This window comes from Macaca thibetana, chromosome 13 (genome assembly GCF_024542745.1).
Source record: "Macaca thibetana thibetana isolate TM-01 chromosome 13, ASM2454274v1, whole genome shotgun sequence".
NCBI lineage: Eukaryota > Metazoa > Chordata > Mammalia > Primates > Cercopithecidae > Macaca > Macaca thibetana.
The window spans coordinates 97,453,608-97,469,779 of NC_065590.1; the positions used below are offsets into that span (position 1 = coordinate 97,453,608).

Here is a 16,172-nt window from a genome sequence, read left to right on the forward strand (position 1 = left end):
GCTGAAGGGGTTGAGGGTAGCACAGCGAGTCTCCCAGCATGTCCTGGGCTTTTAAAGTGCCCCATGTGCTTGGTGCTGAGCTGGTTAGGGCAGGAGGAGGAGAGGTAGAAGAGTCCTCTGCACCACAGCTGCCTAGCTCTCCTGGCCGGTCACATTCCAACTTCGTATCCAGATCCACCTTTTCGGGAGTCAGCCCCGTCCAAACGAAACTCCAGCACAAGGAGAAACACCTGTGCCTTCCTCCCTTCCCAGGGGCCCCTCCAAGGGCAGCAGGAAGGATGGAAACACAGATTGGCATGACCTCAGTGGCTGTCCCCACAGGGGTCCCTTTCACTCCATAGCCTTCTGGTGCCTGAGCCCACACTCATGTCTCCCTTCTCTCAACTCCCATAGCACTTATTGTGAGAAGCACACAATCAACTCCTGTGTGCATTGTTCTCTAGCTGTTTTGTGGTCATTCATCTCTTCAACTATCTCGAATTGTCTGGAGATGAGTCATAATTAGGGAGATGATTATGTACCAAAACTTAAAAAAATCCCAACTCTCATATATGTCCAGAGAGAGACAGAGAGAGAACGTATATGTCTACGTATAATATGAAGCATAAAAATACGAAACATAATGACCATTTTTTTGTGATGATTAAGGCTAATTGCCGCGTACCTAGGGCCTGACTGGGACATATGGGCCATGTACCTCGACACTATTTGGCCCTGGCCTCTCCAGCTTTTTTATGAGCTCTTTATGGGTTTGTCATCTCTGCCTTGTCCACTGATTGCCTTGCATAGACCATAGAAATGGGCTCCCCAAAGCCCTAGCTGTCACTCTACTCAAAGTCATCTGCGGAAATGTGGAGTAGATTTCAGAGGAAGTGTCGGGAATAATTCTGCTCCCACCTTCTAAGTAGCCACTTCTGGACTGCTGTGGACCCGGAAACCTGGTAACTGAACAACTTGCAACTGAAGAGAAAGGGGATTTTCCCTGCCTTTGCTGGCCTCCAGGTTAGGCACCCACCTCTGTGCTCTCAGTCAAGCTCCTTCTAAGCACAGACTGTGTCTTAATCATGCTGGAAACCCCAGCCCTTAGGACAGCATCTGGCAGGTGGAAGACCTTCAAACATTTTGTGGAATGAATTAGCAGGAAATTGAGTCTGAGCGAGGGCTTGGAGAATGCTCCTCTAAGTCTTGTAAGGGTGAGCATCAGTCTGTGATCTTGCGACAGTTTTCTGATGGCTCAGGGACCTTCTGTGCTGGCTTCAAGGTTCTGGGTACACTCTTCCGAGCAGAGGCAATCCTGTATCTATGGAACATCTGCTGAAGACATAGCTCTGCCTTGTGTGCTTTCCTCCTGTGGCTTTACTATTCTAGTGACTCTGCATATGGTTGGGCACATAGTAAGCACACAAGGCCAATGGTCAGCGTTATTGGAAACGCATCCTGAATGGTCTGGATCCAGTCTCCAAACAAGCCTTCACTGAATGCCTTCTGTGGCCCAGTAAAGTCACCAGGGACATGCAGGTCAGATGTAACTTCTCCCACTGGGAGGTAGCAGTCTGATGGTGGTAGTGGGAGAGGACGGGAACCATGTAGACAATTAAAGGGAACAGACAAGGGACAAGGATGCACCTCTTTCGCTGCTGGATGTGTTGAGCATAGAAACAGAGCCTTCTACATGAAAATAAAATCAGCCTCTGACTCACGGGTAGATACATATTCAGCCGCCCACCAGCCTCAAATAACTAAACATTGTTCCCAGGCCAGCAAACACTGGAGCTTCTGTCTTCCACTGCAGGTAGCACAGATTCTTGCTTGTTGTAATAGAAGATTGAAATCAGACAGACCTGTTTTTAAGTCTTAACTCTAAAGTTTACCAATTGGGATAGGTAATTTAACCTCTCTGAGCATCAGTTTAGTCAGCCAGTGGGAACTACAATAGCTAAGTTTACCCAGCTGTTGAGCAGTCACCGAATACAAGATTTAAAAACAAACAAACAAACAAAAAAAAACCCTTACCCTCAAGAGGCTCATGGTCCGGTAAGGGAGAGAAGAGAGACTGGTATGTTGCAGACACACATTAAAAGCTATTAAAAGATATCCATATCTGACCAGGCGTAGTGGCTAACACCTGTAATCCCAGCACTTTAGGAAGCCAAGGTGGGCAGATCACCTGAGGTCACGGGTTCAAGACTAGCCTGACCAACATGGTGAAACTCCATCTCTACCAAAAATACAAAAATTAGCCAGGCGTGGTGGCATGTGCCTGTAGTCCCAGCAACTTAGGAGGCTGAGGCAGGAGAATTGCTTGAACCCGGGAAGTAAAGGTTGCAGCGAGCCGAGATCATGCCACTGCACTCCAGCCTGGGCAACAGAGTGAGGCTCCAAAGAAAAGAAACAGATATCCATATCATTTGTTGGGTAAAAAAAAGGTTACTAAATGCATTCAATAGAATACACACATGTATTTATATGTATGTGTATGTGTGTAGAGAGAGAGATTTATTAAAAGGAATTTGTTCACACAGTTACGGATGCTGGCAAGTTCAAAACCTGCAGGCCAGCAGGATGTAGATCCAGGAGAGCTCATGTTCCCTTTCTAGTTCTAAAAGCATCTGCGGGGGACACAGGAAGGGCCGGCGCTTCGGATGGAGTCTGAAGGCAGTCTGCTGGAAAGTTCCCTCTTGCTCAAATAAGGATGCTTTTTGTGTTCTTTTCAGGTCTTCTGACTTGATGAGGCCCACCCATATTAGGGAGTGCAAACTGCTTATTCAAAGTCTACTGATCTAGGCCAGGTGCAGTGGCTCACGCCTATAATCCCAGCACTTTGGGAGGCTGAGGCAGGTGGATCACTTGAGGTCAGGAGTTCAAGACCAGCCTGGCCAATATGATGAAACCCCGTCTCTACTAAAAATACAAAAATTAGCCAGGCATGGTGGTGCACATCTATAATTCCAGCCACTCAGGAGGCTGAGGCAGGAGAATCGCTTGAACCAGGGAGGTGAGGGCTGCAGTGAGCCAAGATCACACCACTGCGCTCCAGCCTGGGTGACAGAGTGAGACTGTCTCAAAAAACAAAACCAAAAAAACCACCACCAACAACAAAGTCCACTGATTTAAACGCTAATCTCATCCAAAAACACCCTCACAGAAACACTCAGAATAGTGTTTGACTAAGTATCTGGGTATTGTGATCCACCAAGTTGACACATACAACTAACCATCACCTTGAACAAAGTGAATAAAGTTTCAAACTAAGGAATATGTAGAAAGACTTCCTTGACCAGGCTCCCTTGATTTCCCCATCTATCTGTGACTCTGCGAAACCTCATTTAGCACCCACAGGCCAGGTGGGGGCAACTCTTTATCTGCCCACTGCACAGAAGCACCAATAGTAATTATATGAAGATTTTGGATGAAAAGTCCCACTCAAATGTTTGCTTGTCACTAAACTAGCTGCCATATGGCAGGAAAGGAAGAAGTTTCTGGCGATCCACTGGTCTGAGTAAATAAATCACTGAAACAATTTATGAGAGTGAGCTCAACCAGGTCTCATTCATTCTGAAATGTACATGGAATGCAGCCATTCTGTAGACCATTAACTGCACTAATTACAACAATGATTCAAGAGATAAGCTTTCACTAAACATTTAATAAAGTTCTAAGGTTCCTTGCAGCTGGATAGCATCCCCCCAGTGCTGTACCCCATCCCCAAGCAGAGGGAAAGAAGGAAAAAAGAAAATGCTATTTACTGAACACTTGCTATATGCTCAGCATTTTCCTATGTGACAGTTCATTTAATCTCCAAACAACTCTTTGATGTTGCGATGATGATGATGATGATGATGATGATGATGATTTTTGAGACAGGGTCTCACTCTGTTGCCTAGGCTGGAGTGCAGAGGTGCAATCATGGCTCACACCAGCCTCAACCTTCTGGCCTCAGGTGATCCTCCCATCTCAGCCTCCCAGGTAGCTGGGACTGCAGGTGTGCGCCATCACGCCCAGATAACTTTTATATTTTTTTGTAGATACAGGTTTTTGCCATGTTGCCTACACTGGTCTGGAACTCTTGGGCTCAAGCAATCCACCATCTCAACCTCCCAAAGTATTGGGATTACAGACATGAGCCCTCAGTACTCCCTTTGCTAGCTGTCTGTTCCCTGCACTTCTTCCCAGTATGTTGGATGTGATGCTTAACAGGTTTCATATTTACTAGGGAGAAACTCTTAGAAGACAGAGGCTGGTCTGATCTGTCCTAGGTTCTCTGCAGCACCTAGCAGAGATCTGGGGAGACTTGGTGAGGCAGCCTCAGCAGTGGTTAAAAAGATGGGCTTTGGCACCCAAACTGCATGGGGTCCGTATCCAAGTTCTGCCGCTCTCTAGCTGTGTGGCCCTGAACATCATGCTTGACCACCCTGTGCCTTCATTTCCTTGTCTGTGAAATAGAGACGGTGAGCATAATAACACCTACTTTGTAGTGGCATTAAGCAGATTGGATAAGTTAATTCTCGCTAAAAGACTTAAAATAGTGCTTGACACATGCAATCACTCAACACACATTAGTTCTTTCTGTGTCCAGGGACTTCAAGTTCCCAGTGCCTTATTTCTCTCCAACCCGAGTTCTTTCAGGCACAGAAGCCTTTAGCTATGCAGAGGGTCCTCTGAATCTTCCTAAAATGCAATTTTATACTGCATCATTGGTTGGAAGCAGTTTTTACCCATGATTCTATATGATTGCAACCAGATGAGTTGGTGTTTAATAAATATTTGATTGAATGAAAGCAGAAATTTCAGAGACTGAGGTACAGAAAGCAGCAAAAACTTGCCCAAGGTCACTGGGGGAGACGGCAGCACAGCCTAGACTTTCTGACAAAGAATTTAGTGTGCTTGCTCCTTCTGGTAGCACCTCTCCCTACCACAGAGGTCCCATCCCCTGACGATTTCCTCTCCAGGGTCTCTATCCCCCATCCACCTCCACTGGCTTCTCCCCTTGCCCGGGTTGCCTCTAATTTTGGTGAGCTTGAAATTCACTGGTCATACAGAAGGCATTTTATCTGACCTTCCACATGCAAATTCTTTCCATTGGGATTTCTCGGTGTCCAGCTCCACCCCAGCCCACAGGGCCATAAACACTCATGTGTCTGCAGTGGGGCCCCAGGGATTCCAGAAATAACAGCAGGGCCCTCCATTAGAAGGCTGGAACATAGTAAGGCATTTCTGCGTTAAGACACAGGCCCTTTCCAATCCAGGCCGCTCCTGTCTGTCAAAGCACAAAGCAACCTTTACAAGTCAGGACAGGGAGGGGCAGTCAAGAGGGAGTCTGAATTTCTGGAAAGTCGGCACCTTCTCCTCCCATCTGTCTGCACTCTCAGATCTCCCATTCTAGAGATTCTCCGGATTCGCTCAGGTCTCCACCGAGAATGGGAAATTCTTTCTTGCCTGTGGCATTCTTGGGCCTTCTATGATCCATTCTCCCTAGACCTGCTGGAATCGGGATCATAGCAGCGTGAACCCAGAGGGCAATTCGCATCTTAAGATGGCACAAAGGCCACTCGCCAGACGGGCAGGACAGCCACCCTACCTGGATGGAGTTAGGGGACTGGAGTGCCAAGAGAGACAGGGGTGGTTTAAAAGGAAAGGGAGCTGCCAGGGATTACCCTGAATGGGAGGGGCCTGGGGAAATCTTTCTCACTTCAGCAGGGTGTTCCCCAGGAGGAGAAAATCAGAAATCGACATCCAGGGAGAGGATTTCGGCTTTTCAAGTGTGCTCTTACAAATAATACCAGAAACAAAAAGCGTGTGCGCATGTGACAATGATGTGAAAAATTATGGATTTAGATGCATAACCTGGAAAGCCTGAAAGAAACATAAAAATTGCTTTTTTGCGGGGAGCGATGTTATGGGCAGGGTTTTTGTGGGGGGGTGGGAAGGGGTGGTTCTAGGTGTTTTCCTGCAGATTGTGCTGAATGTCATTTCCCATTTTAAAGAAAACCACAATACTTGGCATTGTCACAGAGACTCGCCTGGATCTTCTGGGACCTACCTTTTCACAAGGGAAGTTTTTGTTTTAGGGTGCCCATCTGAAAACCTGAATTTATCACGTACGTGCCATACTGAAGCCACTGTCTCCAGGAATCAATTATTCTTTAATAGGGATGCGGTTTGCTTAATTCCCAGCCCTAATGGCAACGTGATTAAGGTCTGGGTTTAGTATCTTGGGATCCAAACCTTTGTCACAGATCGGAAGGTGGAGGAAAGAAAGACCCCTGTGCTCCCAAACAGCTGAATATGTCACCCTCCAGTTCAGACTCGGCCAGAGACCTTGAGATGCAATGCACCATCCGCACCGGGAGACGTGGTCGCCGCTTCGGAGGTCGTGCGCGCCTCTGGGTCTCGTGCCGCACCCAGAAGTGCCGGGGTGGCGGGGAGGCTGAGGGGAGTTGGTAACGGCATCGCCATGGCAACAGTGACGTCCTTTTACCCTGGATCTAATTGGAGGAAACCCCGTGGCCGAAGCTGCAGCCTGCCGGCCAACCGAACTTCCCCGCGCCGACCCACCCTCCTAGCCTCCGCGTTCCCTCCCGCTCCGCCCCCCTCGCCCCCTTCCGCGCGCTCAGTCCTCATTGGCCAGCGGCGAGTCGGGGGGCGGGACTCTCGGGCCAAGCTCGGCGCATCATTGGGCGGCGGACCGCCCCTCGGCTCCGGGGTAGGCTGAGACGGGAGGGTCCTCAGCTAAAGCCAAAAGCAGATCAAAGTGGTGGGACTCGCGTCGCGACCGCGGAGACGTGAAGGTGAGCACCTGGGTCGGCCCGCGGGCATCCAACGGCCGCTCTGGGCTTGAGGGCCGGGCGGAGGTGCCGCCCTCGCGAGCAGCCGGCTGTCGATTCCGCTCCCCTCAGGGACGGCTCCGGGCGGGAAGGTGCGGGGCCAACGGTCGCTTCCATCTTGGGCCGGCCGGGCGGGGGTGGCGGGAGCGGTCGCGGCTCGGGCTCTGTGCGCGCGGGGCCTTCGCGCCGCCCCCGCCTCCTCCCGTCGCGGGCCGCGGCCTCCCCGGGCGCCCGGCGGGGGCGGGGGCGGGGGAGAGGGAAATTCAAGCGGCCGCATGTGCGAGAGACAAAAGCGGGCGGCGGGCCGCATTGTCTGACGGCGCTCCCTCCCTGCTTTTTGTTCTCGCCTCGCCGCCCCGCCCCTCCGCAGCTCTCGAGGCTCCTCCCGCTCCGGGTCGGCGCTCTCCCTCGCTCTCCTCGCCCTCCGCCCCGGCCCCGGCCCCGCGCCCGCCATGGAGAAGACTGAGCTGATCCAGAAGGCCAAGCTGGCCGAGCAGGCCGAGCGCTACGACGACATGGCCACCTGCATGAAGGCAGTGACCGAGCAGGGCGCCGAGCTGTCCAACGAGGAGCGCAATCTGCTCTCCGTGGCCTACAAGAACGTGGTCGGGGGCCGCAGGTCCGCCTGGAGGGTCATCTCGAGCATCGAGCAGAAGACCGACACCTCCGACAAGAAGTTGCAGCTGATTAAGGACTATCGGGAGAAAGTGGAGTCCGAGCTGAGATCCATCTGCACCACGGTCCTGGTGAGTCCTCGGCGCGGGGAGCAGGGGAGGCCTTTTGTGCGATACTTTTCATTGAGAGTTTCGCGGGCACGGAAAGAAAGGTGAGCCGGGGCTTACCGGACTCTGCCGAGGTGGAGGGTTTCAGGTGAGCCCTGACTTCCGTTCTGCGTCTCTCCGGTTCTGGAGACTCAAGAGGCTGCTTTTCCAAGGATAAGTTCTTTTTTTTTTTTTTTTTTCTTTCCCCCAGATGCTGGGTAGCTACCAAACGATGGAACTTGGAAACATCCAAGTAGGTCTCTGCGAGACTGAAAGGCGTTTTCAAGTTTCTTGTGCGGGGAGATCTGTGAGCTCTCTAATGGCTTCAGGCAGTTGAAAGAAGGCGCAGGCACCTTTTTGTTACAGACAATGTAGTAGGGATTTTTTCCCAAACCCAGTAATGGAAACTTACTTCGAAAATCTGAACAGATACTTTATTTTTCAAGCAAGAGTATCTGTTGCGCTCCCCCCCACCCCCTATAAACAGGAGAGGAGGGGAGTTCGGTAAATGTGAAAAGGGCACAGCTCTATCTGAAGAACACAATGTCCTGGTAAATTTCAACATTTAATAACATTTCCTTGCTGTTGCACAGCTGTGCTTAAACACTACTGTTGAAGTGAATTCGTTTCTAGTGTGGAGCGGACAAGGAAAGCTTTCCAGGTTTTGAACTGTCCAGTCTTAGCAAGGACGATTGTTGGGTGGAGTAGGTGGCTGCTGTGATTCACCCTTATTAGTGAGAGAGAACATTTTTAGCTTTGTCATTGCACGGATCTTTTGATCCGTAGGATAAGTTTTTCAAATTGAAATACCAGCATTATATCCAGGAGTGTTTTTAAATGTTTCAGTGCTGCAAAGAGTCATTTCTATGAATAAAATAGGAAGTAATCCGATATGGTTTGCCTTTCTTTAAGTGTCGCTTTTACGAGAGGCCTACTTATTTTTGATGTGTTTGTGCACATCATATTTTAGGTGGGCTTTGATAGACAAGCATAGTAGACTGGCGATTTTTTCAAAAGGGAGTGGAAGAAATAATTTCTCCCTGGCCCCCTCCTCCACCCCCGAAGCCTTCTTTCTTCATGTCATCAGAATGGTGTGTTCCCCACCCCTTGTTTAAAAAAAAAAAAAAAAATCCACGAAACTTTTTTAACCTCTTTTTCTAATACGATGACAGGCGATCCGGACAAAATCATGGCTGATGGAAATAACTGGTAAAGGGGGAAAGAAAGTATTGTAGACAGAGTGTGTACTAAAGTGGAGAAAACTTGAGATTATTTACTTTATGAAGTCAAAACTTTGTTGTATTTGTCCGTGTGCTCTTAGCTTCCAGTCCCTGCTTGGCATTGAAGAAACACTTGTAAAAGCTTTTTGGACTGAATTGCCTGTATTAAAAAATTTTGCCAACTTGAAAGTAATGGTAGACTTCAACTTGAGTAACATATGGTAATGGCTATTAACAGCATTATCTGTTACCAAGGGAAGACTCACAAGAATTACATATGTTAAGGTTTTCTATATATGTATTTTGGGTGCTCTCACAGCATATTTCAGTCTCTTTCTGTTCAGTTTTTTACTTTTCAGTTATGTTGAAGCAATTCAGAATCACCACATGATTTTTCTTTTTCTCGAGCAAGGTGACTCTGAGCCGAAGGAATATTCGTTTTATTTTGTGGCTCTTATAAATTCTGATTTTTACGATAGCATTAGTGGGGGAAGAGTTTTGCTTAGTTGATATGTAGCTTGAGAGATAGACCAGGTGACGTTAGAATAGAACTTTCATACAGACCATTTCAATGGGGACAACCCCTGAATTTAGGACAGTCTCTTTTATATACTGAGAAGAAATAGAGTAGTTTAGCTTGATGAATCTGAGACACCAAGGTGTAAATGAAATATTCATAAAATGGCATAAGAAGCTAACTGGGGCTTGGTGGCCAACCTATAAAAAAATATCTTGGGAAAGCACTTTTTCAAGTTGGCAACTGTATTGAGAGCTTTCTGTGTGCCAGGCATTGTGCTCTAAGTAATATGGGGAAGTACAAAACAGAATTGTGGATTTTGCCCTCTGATGATTCATAATTTAGAGAGCATGTGAGAGATACACAAACATAAATAACACAATATTCCCATCAGACAGTTAACACAGTGCTATGTAGTCTGAAGGAAATAGAAACCTTTGAAAAGGCTTCACAAAGATAGGTTTTTGGGGGCTGAACATTGAGGGAAGAGGCTGGCGGAGGTGTCAGGATTAAAGGCCGAAGGAATACCTGAATATCCTGGATAGGGCTTTTTCAGGAAACAATGTGTCGGCATGGCTGGAGCAGAGTTCATGTGTAGAGTTGTTGCAGGAGACAAGCCTGGAAAGGAAGGCAGGAATGATCATTTATAGAAGGTTGGAGTAAGGGGGTTTCTTCATTTGGTTGATGGGAAACTGGAGTTTTTTTTAAAGTTTTATTTATTTATTGTAGAGATGGGGTCTTGTTATGCCCAGGCATAACAAGACCCCATCTCTACAATAAATAAATAAAACTTGGGGTCTTGAACTTCTGGCCTCAAGCAGTCCTCATGACTTAGCCTCCCAAAGTCCTGGGATTACAGATGTCAGCCACCACTGTACACATAGCAGCATCTAGAATTCGTGGTTTGAGTGCTAACCAGCCAGTCTGTGATCTGAACTGATGGACAAGGAAGTGATAGACAAGTGAACAAGAGTCTGATAATTGATGAGTTAGTAATTTAATAAGGAGTCTAGGAAAGTAGAGTAAAACCTAAAATTTCTGAACATGCATGCTAATACAGGGTTTTCTTTTTTTCCTTTGGTGAACAGGAAGAAAAATTTGGTGTGGAGGAGGTGAGACTTGACTTGGTGGTTGTAGAAGACTAGTAGAAGTAACATGAAGGATAGCCAAAATTTTGATAGAAAAGAGCAGATATTCTCAGCCTCTTCTTTCCCTTTCATACAGTAGATTGGGGCAGAATTACTTGAACCATGTATTCAAAATAACTCTGTGAACAACTCTCAACCCTTTTGATAATCATTGTATTGAAAGAGGTTGCTGAACCGTGGAAGCAGAAAAAAATGTTAAAATCCAAAAGTAAGGAACTATAAGTGGACCAAACTCTAAGATGAGAGGAGTTAGAGAAGATTTCATCCAGTTAGAGCTGTCTCTCAGTGTCATTGTAAAACCGAAGACTTTGGGCTAAACTTTCTAAGTCTCTTCCAGTTCTCATAGTTTGGGGCTGTAGGGTAAGTAGGTCCTAGCCATTCTGCTCTGCTCTGACATCCTTCTACCTCTTAAATGAGTAGTTTTTAAAGTCCAAATTGAAGAATGTGAAGAATACATAACAGGTTGAAAACTGGTGACTTCAGCGAAATGGCTTCAGAAAGAAGTGAGGCAGAAGTCATTGGTGATCTTACTGAGTGTTGGGAGGAGCAAAATCTAGGCAAAAAAAAAACTGGGCTTTGGCTGTGGTGGCTCATGCCTGTAATCCCAGCACACTGGGAGGCCAGGGCCAGTGGATCACCTGAGGTCAGGAGTTAGAGACCAGCCTGGCCAACATGGTGAAACCCCATCTCTATTAAAAATACAAAAAAATTAGCCAGGTGTGGTGGCACATGCCTGTAGTCCCAGCTACTTGGGAGGCTGAGGCAGGAGAATCGCCTGAATCTGGGAGGTGAAGGTTGCACTCCAGCCTGGGCCACAGAGCGAGTCTCTTGTCTGAAAACAAAAACAAAAAACCCTGGGCTTAAATATTACAGGTAAGATGTTTAGGAGTCATTAAGAAGAACTTGGGTGTGAGGGAAGGGCAAATGGAAAAAGTTAGAGGGGTTCACAAAGCCCCTCTGGGACTTGGGAACAAAATCTGTCATTTACAAAGTCAGTGACCTTGGAATAAGAACCAGGCAGTTTGAATGTATACAAGATAATTTCTATCTTAAACATCTTATTATCGTCTCCTGTACATCAGTTCTAGTAGAATTTCAGTAAATTGCTTCAGCATAATGCATAAACAAGTTCAGAAACTAAAGTGCATATTATGATTTTTAAAAATAAGAGTCATTTAAAATAATATGTAGAGAATCTCTGAAAGTTGTCTGTCTTAGTGTAAAAGCTTTGTAACCTTAATTGAGTAATATGCTTGAATTTAGTTGTGTTTAAATTTAATCTCAATAAAAAATGTCTTATGCTGGTCATTATTTTTGAGTAAGACTGATGTTTTTCTTCGTAGTTAATGAATCTGAATGTGATTTTATTGACACAGTGGAAAAAGTATGGACTCTGAATCAATTTTTGAATCATTGCTCCATTACCTTTTAGTTGCATGGACACTGGCAAATTTCTTAATCTCTCAGACTCTCTCTCTTCTGTAAATTGATGATGATGGTGCCTGTTTTTAGAGACTTGTAGTTAGAATAATGGCTCATAATTGACATTTACCAGGCATTCACTGCACACTAAACACTATTTTAAGCATTTTATACTCACTTTGCTCCGCTAAGGTAGGTTGATAGTATTTCTGTTTCACAGTTGAGGAGAATGAGGCATAAAGAAGTTAGTAATGTGGTCAAGATTATAAAGCTAGTAAGTGATAAGAGCAAGGATTTGAACCCAAGTGGCGTAACTGCTTATGACATGGACCACAGTAGGCCCTAAGTGCATGGTAGCTCACTTAAGACCATGGTGTGAATTTCTGTTTTGAGGAATTAGTGCATTTTGATAAATACAAGACATTAATGCTTCTAATGAGGAAGGAAGGTAGATCTGTGATGGGCAAAACTCCCAGTCTGTAATATTGAAGACTTTCTTATACACACAATACTGTAATAAGATTTAAAAACTCATTGACGTTGAGGGTTTTGCCTTTAGATTGTAGGCTGCTTAAAGGCAACAGTTTTGGGGAGGGGGGGGAGTTGGGTGTTTTTTTTTTTTTTTGAGATGGAGTCTTGCTCTGCCACCCCGGCTGGGGTGCAGTGGCACCATGTCAGCTCACTGCAACCTCTGTCTCCTGGGTTCGAGCAGTTCTCCTCCCTCAGCCTCCTGAGTAGCTGGGATTACAGGCATGACCACCATGCCTGACTAATTTTTTGTATTTTTAGTAGAGACGTGCCTGGCCAGGGTTTTTTTTTGTTGTTGTTTTTTAAAGAATGAAATGGGCTGGGCATGGTGGCTCATGCCTGAAATCCTGGCACTTTGGGAGCCTGAGGCAGGTGGGTGACCTGAGGTCAGGAGTTGGAGACCAGCCTGGGCAACATGGTGAAACCCTGTCTCTACTAAAAATACAAAAAGTTAGCCTGGCGTAGTGGCGGGCACCTGTAATCCCAGTTACTTGGGAGGCTGAGGTGAGTTGCTAGAACTGGGGAGACAGAGGTTGCAGTGAGCCGAGATTGCGCCATTGCACTCCAGACTAGGCGACAGAGCAAAACTCTTGTCTAAAAAAAAAAAAAAAAAAAAAAAAAAAAAGGGTGGAATAGAATATTGTAAGTTTAAGGTTAGATCCGTGTTACCCAACCAGGTGATTTTTACCCACTCCCCACTGCCCCCAGTGGAATTTTGGCAACATCTGGAGACATTTTGGGTTAAGACTTGAGGAAGGAAGGTGCTGCTCATGGCTAGCGGGTAGAGGCCTGAATGCTACTAAACATCATGCGGTGCACAAGACACTCCCCAACAAAGAACCCAGCCCCCCAGTGCCAATAATGCCAAGGTTGAGAACACCTTGGATTAGACCATAAATAAAATGAGCTGTACTAAGTTGTATTGGATTGTGTCATGCTGTCCTTTGATTTCTTCCTAACGTGTTGGTATCTTACCTGAACCTCTTGTCTAGCTAGACTTGTTATTTTTCCCCTTGTCATTATTTTGTGTATGCTGTTAAACTCTACAGTTCACCTTACTGAAACTTATTAAGTGGGTCCTATTTTTTGTTTGATTTGGTTTGATTTGTTTTTATTTTTGAGACAGAGTCTGGCTCTGTGGCCTGAGCTGTGCCACTGGGCTCACTGCAACTCTGTGGCCTGAGCTGCGCCATCTGGGCTCACTGCAACTTCCACCTCCCGGGCTCAAGCCATCCTCCTACCTCAGCATCCGGAGTAGCTGGGACTACAGGCACTTGCCTGGCTAATTTGTATTTTTTATAGAGATGAGGTTTTGCCGTGTTATCCAGGCTGGTCTTGAACTCCTTGTGAGCTCAAGCAATCCACCCAGGCATGAACCACTGTGTCTGGCCGGGTCCTATATTTTCAAAGTGCCACCTCTTCATAGCTGTCTCCAAAGCCTTGAGATTTGCTCTTTTAAAAACTTCGCACAGACTGCAATTATATTGAAATCTATAAATGCAGTGAAAATTGATGAAGGGCAAATGTACTCCCCTCCATCATAGTAGCTTGGCATATGTGGTGCAGACTTTCTTTTTTCTTTTCTTTCTTTCTTTTTTTTTTTTTTTTTTTTTTGGTGATGGAATTTCGCTTTTGTTGCCTAGGCTAGAGTGCAGTGGCGCAATCTCGGCTCACCTCAACCTCTGCCTCCGGGTTCAGGCAATTCTCCTGCGTCAGCCTCAAAAGTAGTTGGGATTACAGGCATGCACCACTACACCCAGCTAATTTTGTATTTTTAGTAGAGACGAGGTTTCTCCCTCCTGGTCAGGTTGGTCTCAAACTCCTGACCTCAGGTGATCCTCCCGCCTCTGCTTCCCAGAGTGCTGGGATTACAGGCGTGAGCCACTGCACCAGGCCGTGGTTCAGACTTTTAACCCAGTGGTGAACATTTAGGTTGTAAACAGTTTTTCTCCAAACAACACTGGGAAGAAGATCGTTGTTGGCATGCTTTATGCTAGGATTTACTTAGGTTCTTGGAAGTGGAATTTCCAAATCAAAAGATTTGCGTTTTTTTCCAGATAGCCCTCTGAAAAGCTATGCGTGTATGCTGTCATCAGCAGTGGTTGAGAAGGCCATTCATTTCCTCTAACCCTTTCCAGCACAAGCAAGTTTAAGTCTCATGTAGTTTCATTTAGAACATGGCATGGCATGGGATTAGTTGAGTCAAGGTGTTGGTTTGGCAGTTGGGAAATCTGGTTGGCTCTTGGCTGTGTTAATGTTCTCTATTTTTGTCGTTAAGACCAATTTTTGTATTTAGCACTAATTGTTTCCAAGTGGCAACAGAAAATATATCTGAGTTTATACCATTGACTTTCTGGGTATCAAGGGGCTGGTAGAGAGGCATCATTTGAAAGATGTGAAGAGAAGACAAGTTTATCAATTGCTACTTTAATTAAACTCTTAATCCATAGGTAAGTCAGTGATAAATATTTTATGATAAATTACTAGATTTTAAAGCATTGTTTGCATATTGAATATTTAAAGACAAAATGATGATAATACCTAGGACTTCAAAGTAATTGGGGGGATACAGATGAAACAGGAGTGTTTATGAAGTAATATAGTTGCAGCTGGCTTCAATTGGAATTCATTGTACTATTCTCTGTTCTCCTGTGTACCTTTAAAATTTCCCATTATAAGTTTTTCCTCCCCTAGAAATTCCACTCTTAGGTGTTTACGCAAGAGGGAATGATACATGGGGCCAAGACGCATAGGTACAAGAATGTTAATCACAGCTTTATTCTAAGAGCAGAAAACTAGAAATATTCCACTAGTAGGAAAATTGATAAACACTGATGTATATACAAGTGGAATACTACTCAGCATTAAAAAGGAACGGACCGCTGGGTGTGGTGGCTCAAGTCTGTAATCCCAGCACTTTGGGAGGCCATGACGGGCGGATCACAAGGTCAGGAGATCGAGACCATCTTGGCTAACCTGGTGAAACCCTGTCTCTACTAAAAAATACAAAAAACTAGCCGGGCGAGGTTGCGGGCACCTGTAGTCCCAGCTACTGAGGCAGGAGAATGGCGTAAACCCGGGAGGTGGAGCTTGCAGTAAGCTGAGATCCGGTCACTGCACTCCAGCCTGGGCGACAGATTGAGACTCCGTCTCTCAAAAAAAAAGGAACGGACCACTGATACTACAGCGTGAATGAATTTCAGAAACATGCTAGGTGAAAGAAACTCTGCATGAAAAAGTACATAGTGTGTGTGATTCCATTTATATGAAATTTTAGAACAAACACAGCTTGTTTGTGGTAGGGAAAAAAAAGATCAGGAATAACGGCCTCTGTGGGAGAATAGGCAGAGATTGATTGGGAAGGGGCAGGCTTCTAGGATAATTGTATTTTTTTTTTTTTTTAATACTTTTAAGTTCTGGGATACATGTGCAGAACGTGCAGGTTTCTTTCATAGGTATACATGTGCCGTGGTGGTGTGCTGCACCAGTCAGCCTGTCATCTACATTAGGTATTTCTCCAATGCTATTCCTCCCCTAGCACCTCCCGACAGGCCCCGGTGTGTGATGTTCCCCTCCTTGTGTTCATGTGTTCTCATTGTTCAGCTCTCACTTATGAGTGAAAACATGCAGTGTTTGGTTTTCTGATCTTGTGATAGTTTGCTGAGAATGATGGTTTCCAGCTTCATCTATGTCCTTGCAAAGGACATGAACTCATCCTTTTTTTATGATTGCATAGTATTCCATGGTGTATA

At 45.8% G+C, this 16,172-nt stretch overlaps 1 protein-coding gene across 3 annotated transcripts in view; it reads left to right on the plus strand.

Moving 5' to 3' along the window:
* The first annotated feature begins 6,699 nt into the window (after nucleotides 1-6,699).
* The window catches only part of YWHAQ (tyrosine 3-monooxygenase/tryptophan 5-monooxygenase activation protein theta), a 49,368-nt gene continuing 39,895 nt past the window's right edge, over nucleotides 6,700-16,172 (plus strand). For 2 of the 3 annotated variants that reach the window (XM_050753948.1, XM_050753951.1), the window contains exons 1-2: nucleotides 6,700-6,788; nucleotides 7,195-7,570. In XM_050753948.1, the coding sequence (XP_050609905.1) occupies nucleotides 7,277-7,570 (294 nt within the window). In that variant the 5' untranslated portion in view covers nucleotides 6,700-6,788; nucleotides 7,195-7,276. Of the gene's footprint in view, nucleotides 6,789-7,194; nucleotides 7,571-10,410; nucleotides 12,487-16,172 lie in introns of those variants that run through there. The other variant, XM_050753949.1, reaches the window with a different exon arrangement.